Source organism: Sceloporus occidentalis, unplaced genomic scaffold (genome assembly GCF_023333645.1).
Source record: "Sceloporus occidentalis isolate IW3139 unplaced genomic scaffold, rSceOcc1.0.p SCAF_7, whole genome shotgun sequence".
In the NCBI taxonomy this organism is placed as follows: domain Eukaryota; kingdom Metazoa; phylum Chordata; class Lepidosauria; order Squamata; family Phrynosomatidae; genus Sceloporus; species Sceloporus occidentalis.
In genome coordinates, this window is record NW_028316987.1 from 50,521,510 (window position 1) to 50,536,995 (window position 15,486).

At 38.8% G+C, this 15,486-nt stretch overlaps 1 protein-coding gene across 4 annotated transcripts in view; it reads left to right on the forward strand.

Annotated features, from left to right (window-relative positions):
• NGLY1 (N-glycanase 1) overlaps positions 1 to 7,495 on the forward strand; it is a 25,470-nt gene extending 17,975 nt beyond the window's left edge. For 3 of the 4 annotated variants that reach the window (XM_089532917.1, XM_089532919.1, XM_089532918.1), the window contains 4 exons: positions 592 to 756; positions 3,261 to 3,446; positions 4,767 to 4,944; positions 6,755 to 7,495. In XM_089532917.1, the coding sequence (XP_089389043.1) occupies positions 592 to 756; positions 3,261 to 3,446; positions 4,767 to 4,944; positions 6,755 to 6,927 (702 nt within the window). In that variant the 3' untranslated portion in view covers positions 6,928 to 7,495. The remainder of the gene's footprint in view (positions 1 to 591; positions 757 to 3,260; positions 3,447 to 4,766; positions 4,945 to 6,754) is intronic. The other variant, XM_089532920.1, reaches the window with a different exon arrangement.
• Positions 7,496 to 15,486: the final 7,991 nt, after the last annotated feature.

Genomic DNA, 15,486 nt, shown 5'->3' on the forward strand with positions numbered 1-15,486 from the left:
AAGAAAATAAAGTTGTTTGAGATGTGGTGCTCGAGAAGACTGCTGAGAATACTGTGGACTACCAAAAAGACAAATAAATGGGTCCAAGAACAGATCAAACCTGAACTTCCCTGGAAGCAAAGATGGCAAAACAAGGCTGTCATACTTTGACCACGTCATGAGAAAGCAGACTCATTAGAAAATATTATAATGCAAGGAAAGGTAAATGGAAGCAGAAAGAGGGGAATACCATATGCCAAATTGGTAGACTCAATCAGAAAGGCCATGGGCTTGAGCCTGCAAGACTTAAGCAGAGTGGTTGAGGTTAGAGAGGCTTGGAGATGTCTCATTCCAATGTCACCATGAATCAAGGCCTGCTTGAGGGCAGTTAACAAGAACAATTACGTAATAAAGTAAGAGATCTTAATAACACAATTTTTTGTTACAGTTATTTTTATTGCTGCACTGGTGAATAGAAATACATTTGAAAATAAAGATGCAGTTCAGTACCCAATTTAATGAGAGTAAGATGCTTTGCTCTCATGGAACTTTCTTTTAAGTAGACATGTACAGAATTATAATTTTGTTAACCCCTGCTTTCTCTAATGACAGAGACAGCAATCTTTGACTAAAAGAAGACAAGGGGAGCTGCTAGAGAGAATCATTGTGGAACTTGTTGAGTTTATTTCTCCTAAAACTCCTAAGCCAGGAGAACTTGGAGGAAGGATTTCTGGATCAACAGCTTGGAGAATCGCCAGGGGTGAAATTGCTTCAGAGGTATTTAACACATTTATTAGTGACTATTTCAGAATTCTTAAGGTTTGAACAGATGGCACGTGATTGCATGGGCTGAGGCCGCACTCTCCTGGCTCTGGTGCTCACCTGGATTAGTCCCTGGGTCAATGCAGGGCAGATGGGTGTTCACACACCTGCCCCCACACCAACCCAGGACTTGGGGCTGGTCCAAGAAGCCCCACCATGGCATCCTATCTGACACACGAATGGGTTGCCTGGCTGGAGACATCCCGTTTCTGAGTCAGATGGGGCAACTGGGAGGCTTCTTGGATAGATCACATGGGGTGACTGGGAGGCATCTTAGATGGTTCACATGCCAACCAGGTAAGGAGTGTAGGAGGATGAGGGCTCTGAACATCCTGGTTTTGCTGTGGGGTTTCTTAGAAACTCAGTGCAAAACCAGGGTTATTTTATCCCAGGATAAAGGTCCTTTACCCCAGGGTCAGACCGGATCCTCCAGATCCACATCTATACTGTGGGATCGAGCCCAATCCCACCACATGGGTTTTGGCCTGTGTCATTTAAACTAGATGATGCCAGGCCAGGGGGAAGCCAGTCCTCTTGGCTTGTGTGGACAACCCCTTAGTTTATGGTCTAGTTTTTATTTTTGGTTTTATGGTCCAAACCATGTTTGTTTTTTTTAAAGTAACCAGCTTTTAAATTGGTTTTTAGTAAACAGAGGGAATTGTTTGTCATCTTTGGCCCACTCACTCTTACTGTCAATCCCAAATATAAAACCCGAACTTTTTCAGACTTCTGATGGAGTAGGCACAGGAATACACAAATAAACAGAAAACTACATGAGAAAGGATGTAAAGAAACTGAGGGACAGTGAATATATTAATAGTTAATGAAAAGCATTTGGAGTGCTCAACTGTATTAGCCTAATCCTCATATAATTCTAAAAAGGTAGGGCATATATTTAAGGCTTTGGTTTTCTTTTTGATCTGCCTTTCTCTTATAAAACATATTCTATCAGGAACGTGGTTGTGGAGTTCCACTTTTGCTAGATAATACAATTAGCCACAAGGGTTGCTCATAAAATCTATAATCTGTATCTGCCCTCTTCTGTTCCCTTCAAGTATGCTTAAATCCCATTGACATTAGTCTCAACTGACATGCCCTCTTATTTTCAGTATACTTGTAGCAATAAAAGTTTTGGCTGTTATTCCAAATCAAGAAGGATCAAAATAATAGTTGAATAGATCCAAATAATCAAAAACATAGTGAATAATGTAATACATGCCTTTCTGCCAAGGCACTTAACATCCCTTGCAATTTAATGGTAATGGCTTGCAAATTAACATATATAATGTGTTGGGGGAGGGGGGGACAGGGAAGGAAGGCCAGGATAGGAACGCCAGGATAGGGTAGCATTTTTAGATTTAAAAAAAAATGATAACGATTCCATGAAATCATCCCTGTTTAAGAACATTCAAATTGCATAATGAACCATTTTGATAATAGATTTTTTCCCCATTCTCTTGATTTCTTTATGAGGAGTGAGAAAAGTACAGGGGAGAAAATAGGGAAGATTCACCTTTCTACATTAGAACAGGAATAAATGTGGAAAGAACAGGAATGTGGAATGAACAGGAATAAAAAGAAGAGACATAATGGATGGGCTCAGACTCTGGAATAACCTTAGTCTTCACAACTGGGGCACACAAAGTCCTCAGCTTTCAGCCCTCAGCTGTCACTTCATGTCATACAACTTGAAAACTCTACTTGGGTCCCATTATTGAGTAAATTCATATGCAAATTTGTCTGGTAACTGCTTACAATACATGACAAAGAATTAGGTCATAATGCAATGTGGGAGGAGGAATCAGTGGCATTTTCGGATAGGTTCTATTGAATGGACGGACAGATTTGAAGAATGTTGCAGTGGGACTAAGGAAGAATGAACTAGAGATGGACAGTAGCAGTTGTACTTATGCAGAACAAATGGGAAGGAAACGGAGAAGAGATAAAAATGAAAAAAGTGGTGAAGTCTAGAAGCTAAAAATCAGGCGGTATTGTGACAGGTGCCAAAGATTATTTTTGTCTTATAAGGTATGGGGGGCTTTCCCTTAGGTTTTAGAGTAAAATAGATAGTGTGAGTGAGAAATATTATTTTAACAGAAATATTCTGGATTAATAGAAAGGAGGAAGCTATTCTAGAAGAGATGGCAGAAACTCAAATAAAAACATGAATGAGATGTTTTTTTAAACAATAGTTGCACTGTTTTTGAAGAGGAAAAAACAAGATGATTTTCCAATATTTTTGTTGTGAAAAAAAGCCAAAGTTCAGTGTGGCATTACATTGGTGTTGTCTGCCATGTGTGGTAAATAAAAATGTATCTTAGCATGTGTAGAGAGAGGAAGAACCACAAGTAGGAAATTTTGCACACACGTGTGGCAAATTTGTTTGTTATAAAGTATTAGCTAGATTGATTAACTATCTGCTGAAAATCTAATTTACAGTTCTGGTTTTGGTCATTTAGAGTAAAGAAGTTATTTTTACTCCAACTGTAAAAGAAAAGAACTCTAAGCTTCTTCACCTCAGATATAATATTGTGGAAGATTGTTACACACGAATTTCCAATAATAATGAAAAGATTGATGGTTGGGAGAAAGGTGTCTGGAAAATGGACTCTCTGTTGAGAAAGGTTGAATCAGACTGGGGAATGGTGAGTATCTTACCAAGGAAAGTCTTTTCTCACTTTTTCACTGTAAATATAAGGAATATCATTAGGTTGCAAAGTTTTATTTTTGGCTCAGTATTTCTGTGTGGATTGTAATGCATGTACTCTGAGTTAGTAAAAATTAATGTCTAGCTTCAGGTAAGATTGCCAACTGACCAAAGTGAAATGAAGGCAAATTTTCTTTATAACAGGATGGTGAGTTTGCTACAGTTAACAAATATATATTCTGATATTAAGCCTTTAAATGTGAGATTTTGCTTTGAATGACTGGCCAACACGGGCTGCCTATAATATGTTTTAAAAGTGCGGTCTTTCAAAAAAATATTTTTTTTAGTTGCACAGAAGGGTCTTTATATTACACCTTCTCTCTTTGTCACACACAAGAAGTAAGTAAAAAGTAAGAGAAAGAACCCAAAGCATGCTAGTCACCATGCATGTAAAGTCGTACCCAAGCCCATTTCCCTTTGTAAAGAGACTAAATAATATATATTCTGAACCTAAGGCAAGATCAACAGATTACAAGTAAAAAAAGAAAGTGTATTCACCATTTGTTATGAACAGTAAAAAAATAACTAAAATGGTTGGCCTCATCTAGCATCATGATCTAGTTTCTTCTGCTTGCCCAACCCTTTGAAATACCACTGTATCCACTTTGATAACTGTATGTGTAGATCCCCATGCTGAGTCAGGTCCACACACACAGCCTTTGACAGATGATATTGCTTTATCACATCTAACTGCATCAACCATATTGTCAGGGCAAGGAACTAAATGCAGTTCTGTTTCATCCATACTCCAGTTATTGGAGGATTTGTGTTCACCTCCTTGTTGCAGGCCCAGAGTTTTTATATTTGCAAGTTGATCTGTGGTTCCATGCATTAAAATATAAAAATACACTAACACAGAACAATAATTGTAATATGTCTGTTAAATGGGCCTCGAGTGATTCCATTATAAAGCCAGGATCACCTGTGAAAATTATACAAGGCATTACTACACGCAACACATTTAAGGGTGTGGTCCAGGTGGCTTTTCCATCAACTGCCTCATGATTTTTAATATAGTTTCCTGGGAATAATTGGATGAGATTACAGTCAAGTCCCTGTATCTACAGGATGGTTAACTGTGGTTTTATTTGGCTGCATCTGGGAAAGGAGTCTCTCTAGGAGGTCTCTGCAATGGTCATCCTCTACCATTCACTGTTAACTGCATTTTCCGTTTATCTGCAGTAATCATGAAAACAGTTTACAAGATTGCAACTTTGTCGTGCTGTGCTTCTTACACACATTTTTCATTTCTAACTAGGTTTATTTAGCAAGAAAAGAAGGATCATTGTTGGGTTACATCAGCTGGAAATTTGAGTGTGGCTCAGTTGGTCTAAAAATAGAAAGCATTTCAGTCAGAACAAGCAGTCAGACATTTCAGAGTGGAAGCATAAGGTGGATGCTGCGCTCTGGAAACACTGTAATCAATGTACACGGAGGCAAGTAGTGAAATTTCTATTTTTTAGTACAGTGTATAGCTTCAAACAAAGCAGAACACCTCAAATTAAAATGGATGTATCTGGATGCCATTTTTAATATTACTATTAATAATCCAAGCTTTTCTCACTCATTCTGTTAACAACCATGAATGGAAGCCATTAATTCTGTTTTACATAACTGAGGCTGAATAGTAATATTTGCCCATGCAACAACAAATCTGTGGTTCATCTTCATGCTAACCTTACATTGCAGTCTTACATATGTTGGCTCAGAGGTAAGTCCCACTGTGTTCAGTGGGATTTGTTTTTAGTTGAATATGTACATTTCTGCATTGTAAGATTGCAATCCTGAATGCATTTGATAGTGGGACTTGCTTCTCAGTAATCATGGAATTGTGCTCTTAATGTGTACTTCATGGATTTAAAAAAAGAAGAATGTATATAATTCTCCATGCATACAGTATCCAAACTGGTGAATATGGATCTGTGAAACAGTATAATTTGCTACCCATCCAAGCTGAACTATTAGCAATTTTACTGACTAGTCTTAAATCCAAAAGAAAATGTGGAAGGAATTGTTTCTATGGCTGGAATTCCACACACGCACACTCTAGAGCCTCACTGTGCACATCAAAAACCTGCTTCAGAGGATTGGCAATCCCTCTGAAGCTGGTTTTCAGTTCATGCAAGGTCTTCAGAGGAAGGGAAGGGAAGGGAAGGGAAGGGAAGGGAAGGGAAGGGAAGGGATAGTGCATGCTGGCACTATTGCAACAGTGTGATGATGAATTTCAGGTCATAGTCCCATTTACTGTAATTGGGGCTGAGATTAGGCTGCATCTGGTCATTTCCATTCCTTTTTTTAGAAAAGTGTCTTGCTTCTTTTCAGGCTATTTAGAGGCAAAGCAAGCTATCTTACCAGTGAGAAAGTACCATGAATAACTAGCTAGCTAGCTATAGCTGAAACTGCAGCTGCTGATTTAGTAAATGGCTTTCCATCTTTTTTTGTCTAACAGTACATGTAAAAACACAGTTCACTCCCTGTCATCCCAGAACCTTTTTTGACCCATTTCATCTTCATCCACTTCCTGGTGCAGAAACTTGCCTGTCCCTCAGAATGTATTGCCATGGTTTGCTTTCCTAATTTCCATTCTTCCCCTCAAATCTTTTGCATGATTGCACATCAATGTATCTTTGAGCTTCCTCTTTTAAATGGGCATGTTTGCATTTTCCAAATTACTTTCTGTCATGGAGATTGTGGCAGCTAATCTAACCCATCTTCAGTCTGGAACAATTTGGCATAATAATGCTGCATATACACCAATGTCCAGATGTTTGCAATGCAGATCATATGTGTGTTAAATATGCCTGTGACCCAGTGAAAAACCCAAGAAAAAGGAAAGGACTAAAAACCTGGTGGTCTGGGATGTACATTAGAACATGCTTCACAGATTTTTAATAAGTTTCATCATGTCTAGGAATCTTCCTTTAGCAGATAGTATTCTCCAGTCTGCTTTATGAATTGTAAATAAGTTCTGATAAAGGGCAAAACAAATATTATTATGAAAAAACAATTGCTTCCAATGGTTTTCATTATCTTCTTTGAGTGAATAGGATAAATCTAACATGTCTTGCTTAAGTGAATTCACAAAAATGAATATTACTTGCTAATCACAACTAACTCAAACCTATTGATTTCAGAGAGTTTACTCTAGATAAACAAATGAAGTTATTCCAAGATTTTATATTGCTTTTGGGGGGTATACATAGTTTTAAAACAGGATTTATCCTGGGTTTTTTTCCCTTTTTACAGATAAAAGCCTTCACTGTTATCCTGATATTTCCAATGTATCTGATGTTATCTTGGAAGCAGAACTAAGTGGAGGTGATGGTGATATTGCATGGCAACACACTCAGCTATTTAGGCAAAGTTTAAAGGAAAATGAAGATTGTTTTGAGGCTATTATAACATTCAGAGATCTCTGAAGATCTAACAAGATATTCATAGAAGACATCTGCATTAAGCAAAAGGTTCTGGTGCAAACTGTTTTTTAAAAAACATACAAACTCTGCTAGGAGGTCTTGCTCCAAACATTGTGTTATTCATACAGCTATTGAGAAGAAACAGATTTTATTAGTATAAAACATAAAGAAATTGTGGGGTCTTATAATTATTTCCACTAAAATATGCACTACAAGCTTATTAAAGGAAAAACAGGTGCAGGATTTTGCATTCAGAAAGAAGGTAGAGTGCAGTCCTGTGGTCACTTATTTGGGAGTACATAGTATTGACTAAAATAGGATTTGATGAGTAAAACCTTTAAGGACTTGGGCTGCATGTTTCTTAAAGTTAGAAATTAAATTTGCCAATGTTCAATCTATGCTGGAAGATATATTTGTAATTCTGAATGAAGAGTTTGGGAATTTGATTATTTTAAGAAGAATCAACCTCATGTCATATTTGAGCTTTCTGTTTGCTCATAACTTTATAATATAAAATTTATTGCACTCATAATATTAAACTAAGGTGATGAAACCATGGAATAGTTCCTAATTTTGATGTTGTTTTTGCTTCAGTTTATTAAGATTTTTAAAATGAAGATTTGTTGACAAAATAGTTAAAAATTAATGTGTACATACATGCACACAAACCCATGCTTATTCATAATTAAAATGTCTACATTAAATATTTTCAAGACTTGTAATAAAATATAAATTTACTGTGTCCATAGGATCCTTTAGTATCCTGTTATATAAAAAATGGTTCTTCATGTAAAGAGAGACCGTTTTGCTATAGACTTTCCTAATTTAGAAAGAAGCCTTCCTTTAAAGGTACTCTGTCTCTATCACACTCCTTTCTCATGTGCCTTAGCTTAGCCTGGCCTTCTCCAGGGTTTGGAAAAAGGAAGGAAGCCTATCAGTAGCATCATAGGCAAAAAGTGCAAGTGTAATCTCCAATCCTGTTGTGGGAGAGAGGGAGGACTCAAATCAACAGGTGGTTGCAGTGAAAGTTAATTAGATAAGAAAGATAATTAGAGTTAATTAGATAAGAAAGGTGGTCTCAAGAGTCCCCATCTAACTCAGGCAAAAGCAGGAGGGGGATCCAGAGAACCCTCACAGCCCCTGAAAAGAGCCTCTGGAGATTTAGGGGAATTTCTAGAACAGGTGTGGGAGGTGGTTGAGGCAGGTGAACAAATGGGCAAAAGGTGAGTCCCAAAGGAGCTAATTGAGAGTGTTAGATTTAAATATGCACTAAATGGATGGCTCATATGAAGGGAAGCCTACAATAGTGTTGCCAAGCAAAAAGATCAAGAGTAAAGCAACAAGTAATGTTCAGAATGATACATTCAAAAAATCCTCTTTATAATGTGGATTCATACACTCTCATAATTATTTCAAGTATCAGTTCAAGTAACTGTATCTCCCCCCAACCCCCGCTAAGATTTCATTGCATACTATAATTTAGTCCTTTAACACTTGAGAAGGAACTACAGATTAAACATTAGTATTTTGTTCCCTTTTCATTAAAATACAACTTTAGGCTATTTTAGAAAACTGTTAATGCTACATAAAAGAGGCATTTCTCACAAGTCAGCCACACATCGACAACCTACCTTTTACAGGTACAAATTATGTATATAATATTTCAGTATACAGCCATAGATTAGTATGAAGTTCCTAGTTGATTCTGTAGTGTGCTTGCAAATTTAAAATGGGTATATTTTTAATTTTCTCCACACACACATGCTAACTATACATCAGGGCAAGCAACATCCAGCCTATTGCCCACCCACATCTTCCTACTTGCTTTTGTAAACCCCCAAGACCTTACCTGAAATCCAGCAACATGGGAACTGCTAAAATTTGCAATTTGCCTTTGAAGCAAGGTGTGTGTTCTTTGTCTATCACTTCCCAAAAGTGCTAAACAGGGTGTGTGCTCCCTGCCTGCCTTGCTTTAAAGAGGAAACATAACTTTATTGCTGCCATATGATCAAAAATCAGTGGCACAGATGTAAGAAGGGGTAGGTGGGGAAAAACAATGGTTTCCCTTTGGAACAATGTACAGAGGGGATGTGTACCTTGTTTACATGGTACAATTAGCAGTCCCAAAAGTGGCACAGAAATGCTCATCATCTGGTAAATAAGGAACACATATCTTTGAGCATTACTTGTTCAAAGGGGGGGAAAAACAGCCTCCTTACCCGCAGTGTTGCAGCACCAAAAGTACATGAGGCCCTGGTGAGTTCAAGGAGGCAATGTAGACCTCGCCACATAGTTTTTCCTCCCCTTCTGTACATGACTGAGCAGCTACTCTTCCATACAGATACATATTGTTGAGGCCAGAAGTTCAGAGTTCCAAAGTAATTTTAAAATTAGAATACATCCCTGCTGTTCTGTAAGTCTTCATAAACCTGCAGAACAACACTTAAAGGGCTGCTTGTAGTATAGGAAGAATTCCCACAACACCCTCCATAGTTTTTACCAGCTTTCATAGTCTTAAGGAAATACCTGGATTAAGAAGACTCCAAGCACAATTCCATATATTACATTTATGATTGCTAAATAGAAGTATTTAGGTGTGTTCAATAAAGGAACTGTGTATGGATCTGCCTCAAACACCATATGAACATATTAATCTGAAAGCTGTAATACTGGTTTGACAAAGCAACCTGGAACTTAATTAGGTATCTGCTTGAATTTGTGCCTTGGGTAACACAAAACTGCCACGGCTTGAGCTGGATTTCTTATGGGTTCATGAGCATGTCTCATCCTATTCCTCTCATGGCCTGATGTGCAGAGCACTCTTGGCCCTGCACAATAACAAAGCACTACTCAGTGGGACTACTTGAATCACTACTGTCTCTGGATCCAACCCATTACATGATCAAGTACAGAACATTTCTTCGTCAGTGCAAGCCTAAGCAAGTTTGTTTTGATGTTAAGTTCCAGAGATGAACAGGATAGTATTCAGACTGTTCATATTTAGGACTGCAGAGTCATTCACCAATTTGAAATTTCTTCAGCTGAGGGATTTTTTTTAGTAGTAACTATCATATTGCATGAAGCATGTAAGATATTATGGTAGCTGCCTTGAGTCCTGGGCTGGGAGAAAGATGGCATATAAATAAAGTAAATAAATAAAAAACAAAACTGCTTTTGGTTTTTTGCTGCCTGCCCAATTCAGAGTTTAAGGATCCATAAACATAGGAGATGGCAGAATAATTATTTAACCTCACAGCTATACAGTTCCTTAGTGCTTAATGAATTAATTCAGCATGAATATTTTGATTTTTAGGATTATGCCAACAGAGCTACAAAGCACAGAAATACAATTATTTGAAATAACTTTGTTTATTCTACAGGTAAAAGCATAGACAGGTATTTGTCCCAGAGTCTGGCATAACGTTATAAGGGACTAGAGTGGGCCTGCCCTGCTTTTTGTGATGTGCCCCATATCAATTTTTCAAAGTCTGTGCAGTTCACAGTTTGATTAAAACTGAAAACCAACATGTGGGGCTTGTGACTAGTTTAGACCCCTCCTACCTTTCATTTCATGGTTTTATGTTTTCCCATTCCTAAATATTGTTGGAATATTGGGGCTGTATATATACATGAGTGTATCCATTTAATTGTTAATCTGATCTTGGCTGACCTTGGAAGCTAAGCAATGTCAGCCTTGGTTAGTACTTGGATGAGAGACCACCAGTGAATGCCAGGTGCTGTAGGCTATAGTTCAGAGGAAGGAACTTGAAAACCAGCTCTGAGTCTTCCTTGCCTAAGAAAAGCCTACAAAATCAATGGGGTTGCCATAAATCGACAGGTGATTTGAAGGCCCAGGGTTATATAAAGTTATAAACTCATCAAATAAAAAAGTTCTGGTACCTGGGTATGGACAGAGCGAAAGCAAAAGTTTGTCAGATGGTGGAAGCAGAGTCCATTAAATTGACTTAATTTTAGTCAAATTAATTGAGGGGCTGGGAGCATAGTTCAGCACATGGGGACAGACCATGTATGGCGCTCTGTTTAAAAAAAGCTGTTTACTTTAAAGACCTGAGGGGGAAAGATCCAGCCTTTCTCATCGTTTTCCTGGCAATGGGATGCAGAACAGCAACAACGACAAAACCCCAAACAAAGTAAAGCGAACACATACCTGAATAGTTTTCACTGTCATTCTATAAGGCATCTACCCTCCTTTTTCCCTCAGTATAGCAAGCCACATAAACACCTGGAGACCATACACGAGGGTGTGCATGCCCATCCAAATCAAAAGGTGCATCTAGGCATTCATCCAAGCATACAATCAATGCCAAAGTAAGCAGTGTGCTGTGGATGAGCATTGGCAACCATATCTGTATCTGATTTGTCTGTGTATAGCTATGTGTGAAAGGCCTGAGGTGGGTTCACTCCAGTACTCTAAATATTTTATGAATTTTATTCTTTAGACAGGTCAAATTTAATTCCTAATGCCAGCCTGCAATAAAATTCTAACAGATACAGATAGTGGATTTATACACTGGCCAAGGCCACATTTCCTTTTCAGGGGTAGTGTGTTTGAGTGGCTTTGGGCAACACAACTCTAAGCACTCATGGATGATACTTGGATTAAATCTGTATCTAAGCCTGATTTTGACACTGAAATGCTTTGTTGCCCTGGTAGATAATCTGTGAAGGGAGAATGACAGCAAGAGTATGGCTTTGTAGGTTTCCAGACGCTATTGTTACAGTTCTGTTGCCCATAGCATCATTGTGGATTATCTGTCTGGGAATGAGCATAGGTCAGAGGAACAGCATGGGATTATAGTTTGATATTTATGCTCCATGGAACTTATTCTCCAGCATTTTTCAAGGTTCTATTTTATTCACCATAAGATGTAATATCAATATGAAACTACATTATTACACTGTCAGATTTGGAGAAAAGTGCCATCTGTACTCTAATAATCCCCAGCTATTTCTTCTATGGATGTGACTCACATATAAGATTGAATCGCAAAGATGGTGAAAAGAGGGCTACAAACTGAAACTTAATCCAGATAAATAAGAACTGCTGTCAGTTGGTCTCAGGAGGAAATGTTTTGCAGATTCTCTGTGGGGTTGCACACTTCCTCTAAGTGGGCAACTGCTGCAAAGCTGGCCTCACTTGTTTTTTGTTGTTGCTGCTGCTGGGAACAAACCTTACTTTCCCCACTAAAATATATAAAAATACCACAGTAGGTGCAGATTTGGCAAACAGATTTAATTTTTTTGACTGAAAAATTATTAAATATTTCTAAATTCTTTAAAATCCTCTCTCATGAAGAAACAAAATCCCACCAGAAATACTTTTATTACAAAAATTTAAATACAAACAAATATCACATATGTTTAAACTGACTACAATTAAAATAATATTAACAATAATAAGGATGGTTGATATTGAACTATAAGGAACTGGATTAATTATGATATTATTTCATTGGTTATAGCACATATACAGTAGTTCCTTTCCCCATGCTCTATACAGTCAGCCCTCCGTTTTCATGGAGGATCCATTATGACCCCCCCCCCCCCAAAATGGAATCTCACCATAGGCTTGAATGGGACACGTATTCGCGAGCAGTCGTGGCCACACACCTTCGGCACACAACCCATTTTAACCTCCTCTGTTTGCTCCTCGTGAATAAGCAAGGGTCACAGATCTGAAGTCTGTGAAAACGGAGGGGCAACTGTTGTGCATTAAGTGGTTTGCAATTAAATTTTAAGAATAAACTGTTATGTCAATTTAATTAAAAAAGAACTTGGAGGCTGTAAAAGGGTGTCTGCACTTTGTCCTCCCCACCTCTACGTTCCAGAACAGACTTGGAATTGGAGTTTATTGTGGCACCACAGGTTTCAGACAGAGAAGGCTAAATGTCTCAGAAAAAAATACAGTTCCCAGAATTCCCTAGCACTAAGCCAGGGCAGTTAAAGTGGTCTTAAACTGCGTTATTTCTGCAGTGTGTTTTGAACCTAAGTCTCCCTTATCTGAAATACTTGAGACCAGACTTTTTTTTAATACCTATATTTGCATATACATACACAACGAGGTATCCTGGAGTTGCGACCCAAGTCTAAACACAAAATTCATTTGTTTCATGTATACATTTTATACACATACAATTTTTTAAAAATAATTTTGTTCATGAAACAAAGTTTGTGTGCACTGAGCCATCGGAAGGCAAAGGTGTCACTATCTCAGCCAAACATTTAAAAAGTTGTGGTTTTTGGAATGCCCGTATTTTCCGGCATATAAGACGACTGGGCATATAAGATGACCCCCAGCTTTTCCAGTTAAAATATAGAGTTTAGGATATACTCGCTGTATAAGACTACCTCTCTTCCAACGCACACTAAATAAAAATTTTTTAAAAATCAGATTTGATTTCAATATGGTAATTTTAATTCAAATGCTTATGACATGCAGGTACTTAGCAGGAAAACTTGTTGTAATCAAAGCCTGCTTGGATTGGTCAGCTCTCCCTGCCTGCCCAGCCCTCCCTTGTCTCCAAGACTATCAGAGCGGTAGTACAAACACGGCTCTTTTTTCCATACCCCGGGGGGCCTGGATGCCTGCAGCTTGATGCGCCCTTCACATACACCTTCCCAATGAGGCGCCCCCTCACCTAGTCATCAGGATCCCATTAAGTCACTTCTTTCCACAAATCCTAGTGAGTGGATTTTCTTCTACCGTACTTGTACAGCGCTGCCTTTGCTGCTTTCATACGGTCGCTGCATAAAGTGGGGATGCGGCCATGTCCGTTTTTGAGCTCCCCCCACCATATGCAGCGACCACAGATACTCCAGTCCAGTTCAGAAGTTTCAGCACCCGTCCTATAAGATGACACCCGACGTTTAAGGCTCTTCACTGGCTGCTGATTTGCTTCCGAGCTCAGTGCAAGGTGTTGGTTATCACCTTTAAAGCCCTAAATGGCTTGGGCCAGGTTTACTTGCAGGAGGAACGCCTCTCCCTACATAATCCGCCCCACACTCTTAGAATAACTGGGAAGAATTTGTTAGAATATCAATCAACTAGACTTGTATCGACTTCTCAAAGAGCCTTTACTGTAGCTGCTCCAAAATTGTGGCATAGTCTCCCAGAAGAGATCCGTCTTATTACCTCCTTGGAGACATTTAAGAAGGCACTTAAGATGGATCTCTTCCGGTGAGCTTACCCATCTGATCCTGTGTAGGAGACACCGCTCCACTTCTCTGACCACTGTATAATTTTTACTGTTATTTTTATTGACGATGAGCTAGTTTGTAAAGGAATCATTATTGTTACTGTATTTTATTGATATATTTGTATGTGTTTTTATTGGACTGTAATCCTGCCTCAATATACCTGGGAGAGGCGGGAAAATATAAATAAGCTCTTATTATATCAGCCTCTTAAAGATGGAGATGTTCATAGAGGGTTTAGATTTCTGTATTGTGCTATATACACGCAGCTGTACAGAAACTTGATCTCGTTTAAAAGAAATATAACAGCCAGACTTTTTGATTATGACATGTCATCCTGACCATACAATACTGATGGTGAAATTGCAATGCATTCCTGAACCCAACTCGTGGTGTTGATCTAATCCTTTAAACTGGGGCTGCGTTTACACTGCAGAAATAACCCAGTCTAACACTGCTTTAACTGCCCTGGCTGAATGTTATGTAATTCTGAGAATTGGAGTTTGTTGTGGCTCCAACAAACTCCAACTCTCAGAATTCCATAGCATTCATCCAGGGCAGTTAAAGCGGTATCAAACCGGATTATTTCTGCAGTGTAAACGCAGCCTAGGGTTTTAAACCTGAATTCCATGGATGGAGTTTTGGACCTGTGAAATGTGTGCAAATTTTTTTTAAATAAAATTAATTCGACGTCCTTCCTCCTACTTTGAAGTTTTCCTGTCACAGTTTTAAACCTTTTCAAGTATTAATTGTAGTTCATTGGGACAGCAGAGCTCTCTGACAGAGAAGGCTAAATGCCTCACATAACTACAGTTCCCCAAATTCCTTGGTATTAGGGAATCCTGAGAACTGCAGTTTGTTGTTGTACCTGAGCTTTCTCAGGGAGCAGGCCTAAATGCCTCAAAAAACTACCGTTCCCAGAATTCCCTAGCATTCAGCCGGGGCAGTTGAAGCGTCTCAAACTGGGTTATTTGTGCAGTGTTTTGGACGCTAGAGCAAGTTAAAGCGAGCGAGGGTAAAAACACATTGCAGAAATAGTCTAGTCTGAAATCGCTTTAACTGCCTTGGCTGAGTGCCAGGGAATTCTGGGAGTTGTAGGCACCAGAGCTCTCTCTGACAGAGAAGGCTAAATGTCTCACAAAAACTACAGCTCCCAGAATTCCCTAGCATTGAGCCAGGGCAATGAAAAAAACGGTCTCAATAGGGGTTGCTCCTGCACTGTGGACGAAGCCCACAAGTTCGGGCTTCCTCCCTGGCTGAGCCAGAGCCCCTTTTTATCTCGGAAAGATTCCGTCAGAGTTGCTTTCGCTGTTGCTACACGCGGTGACGCAAGCAGCCCCCTCAGCA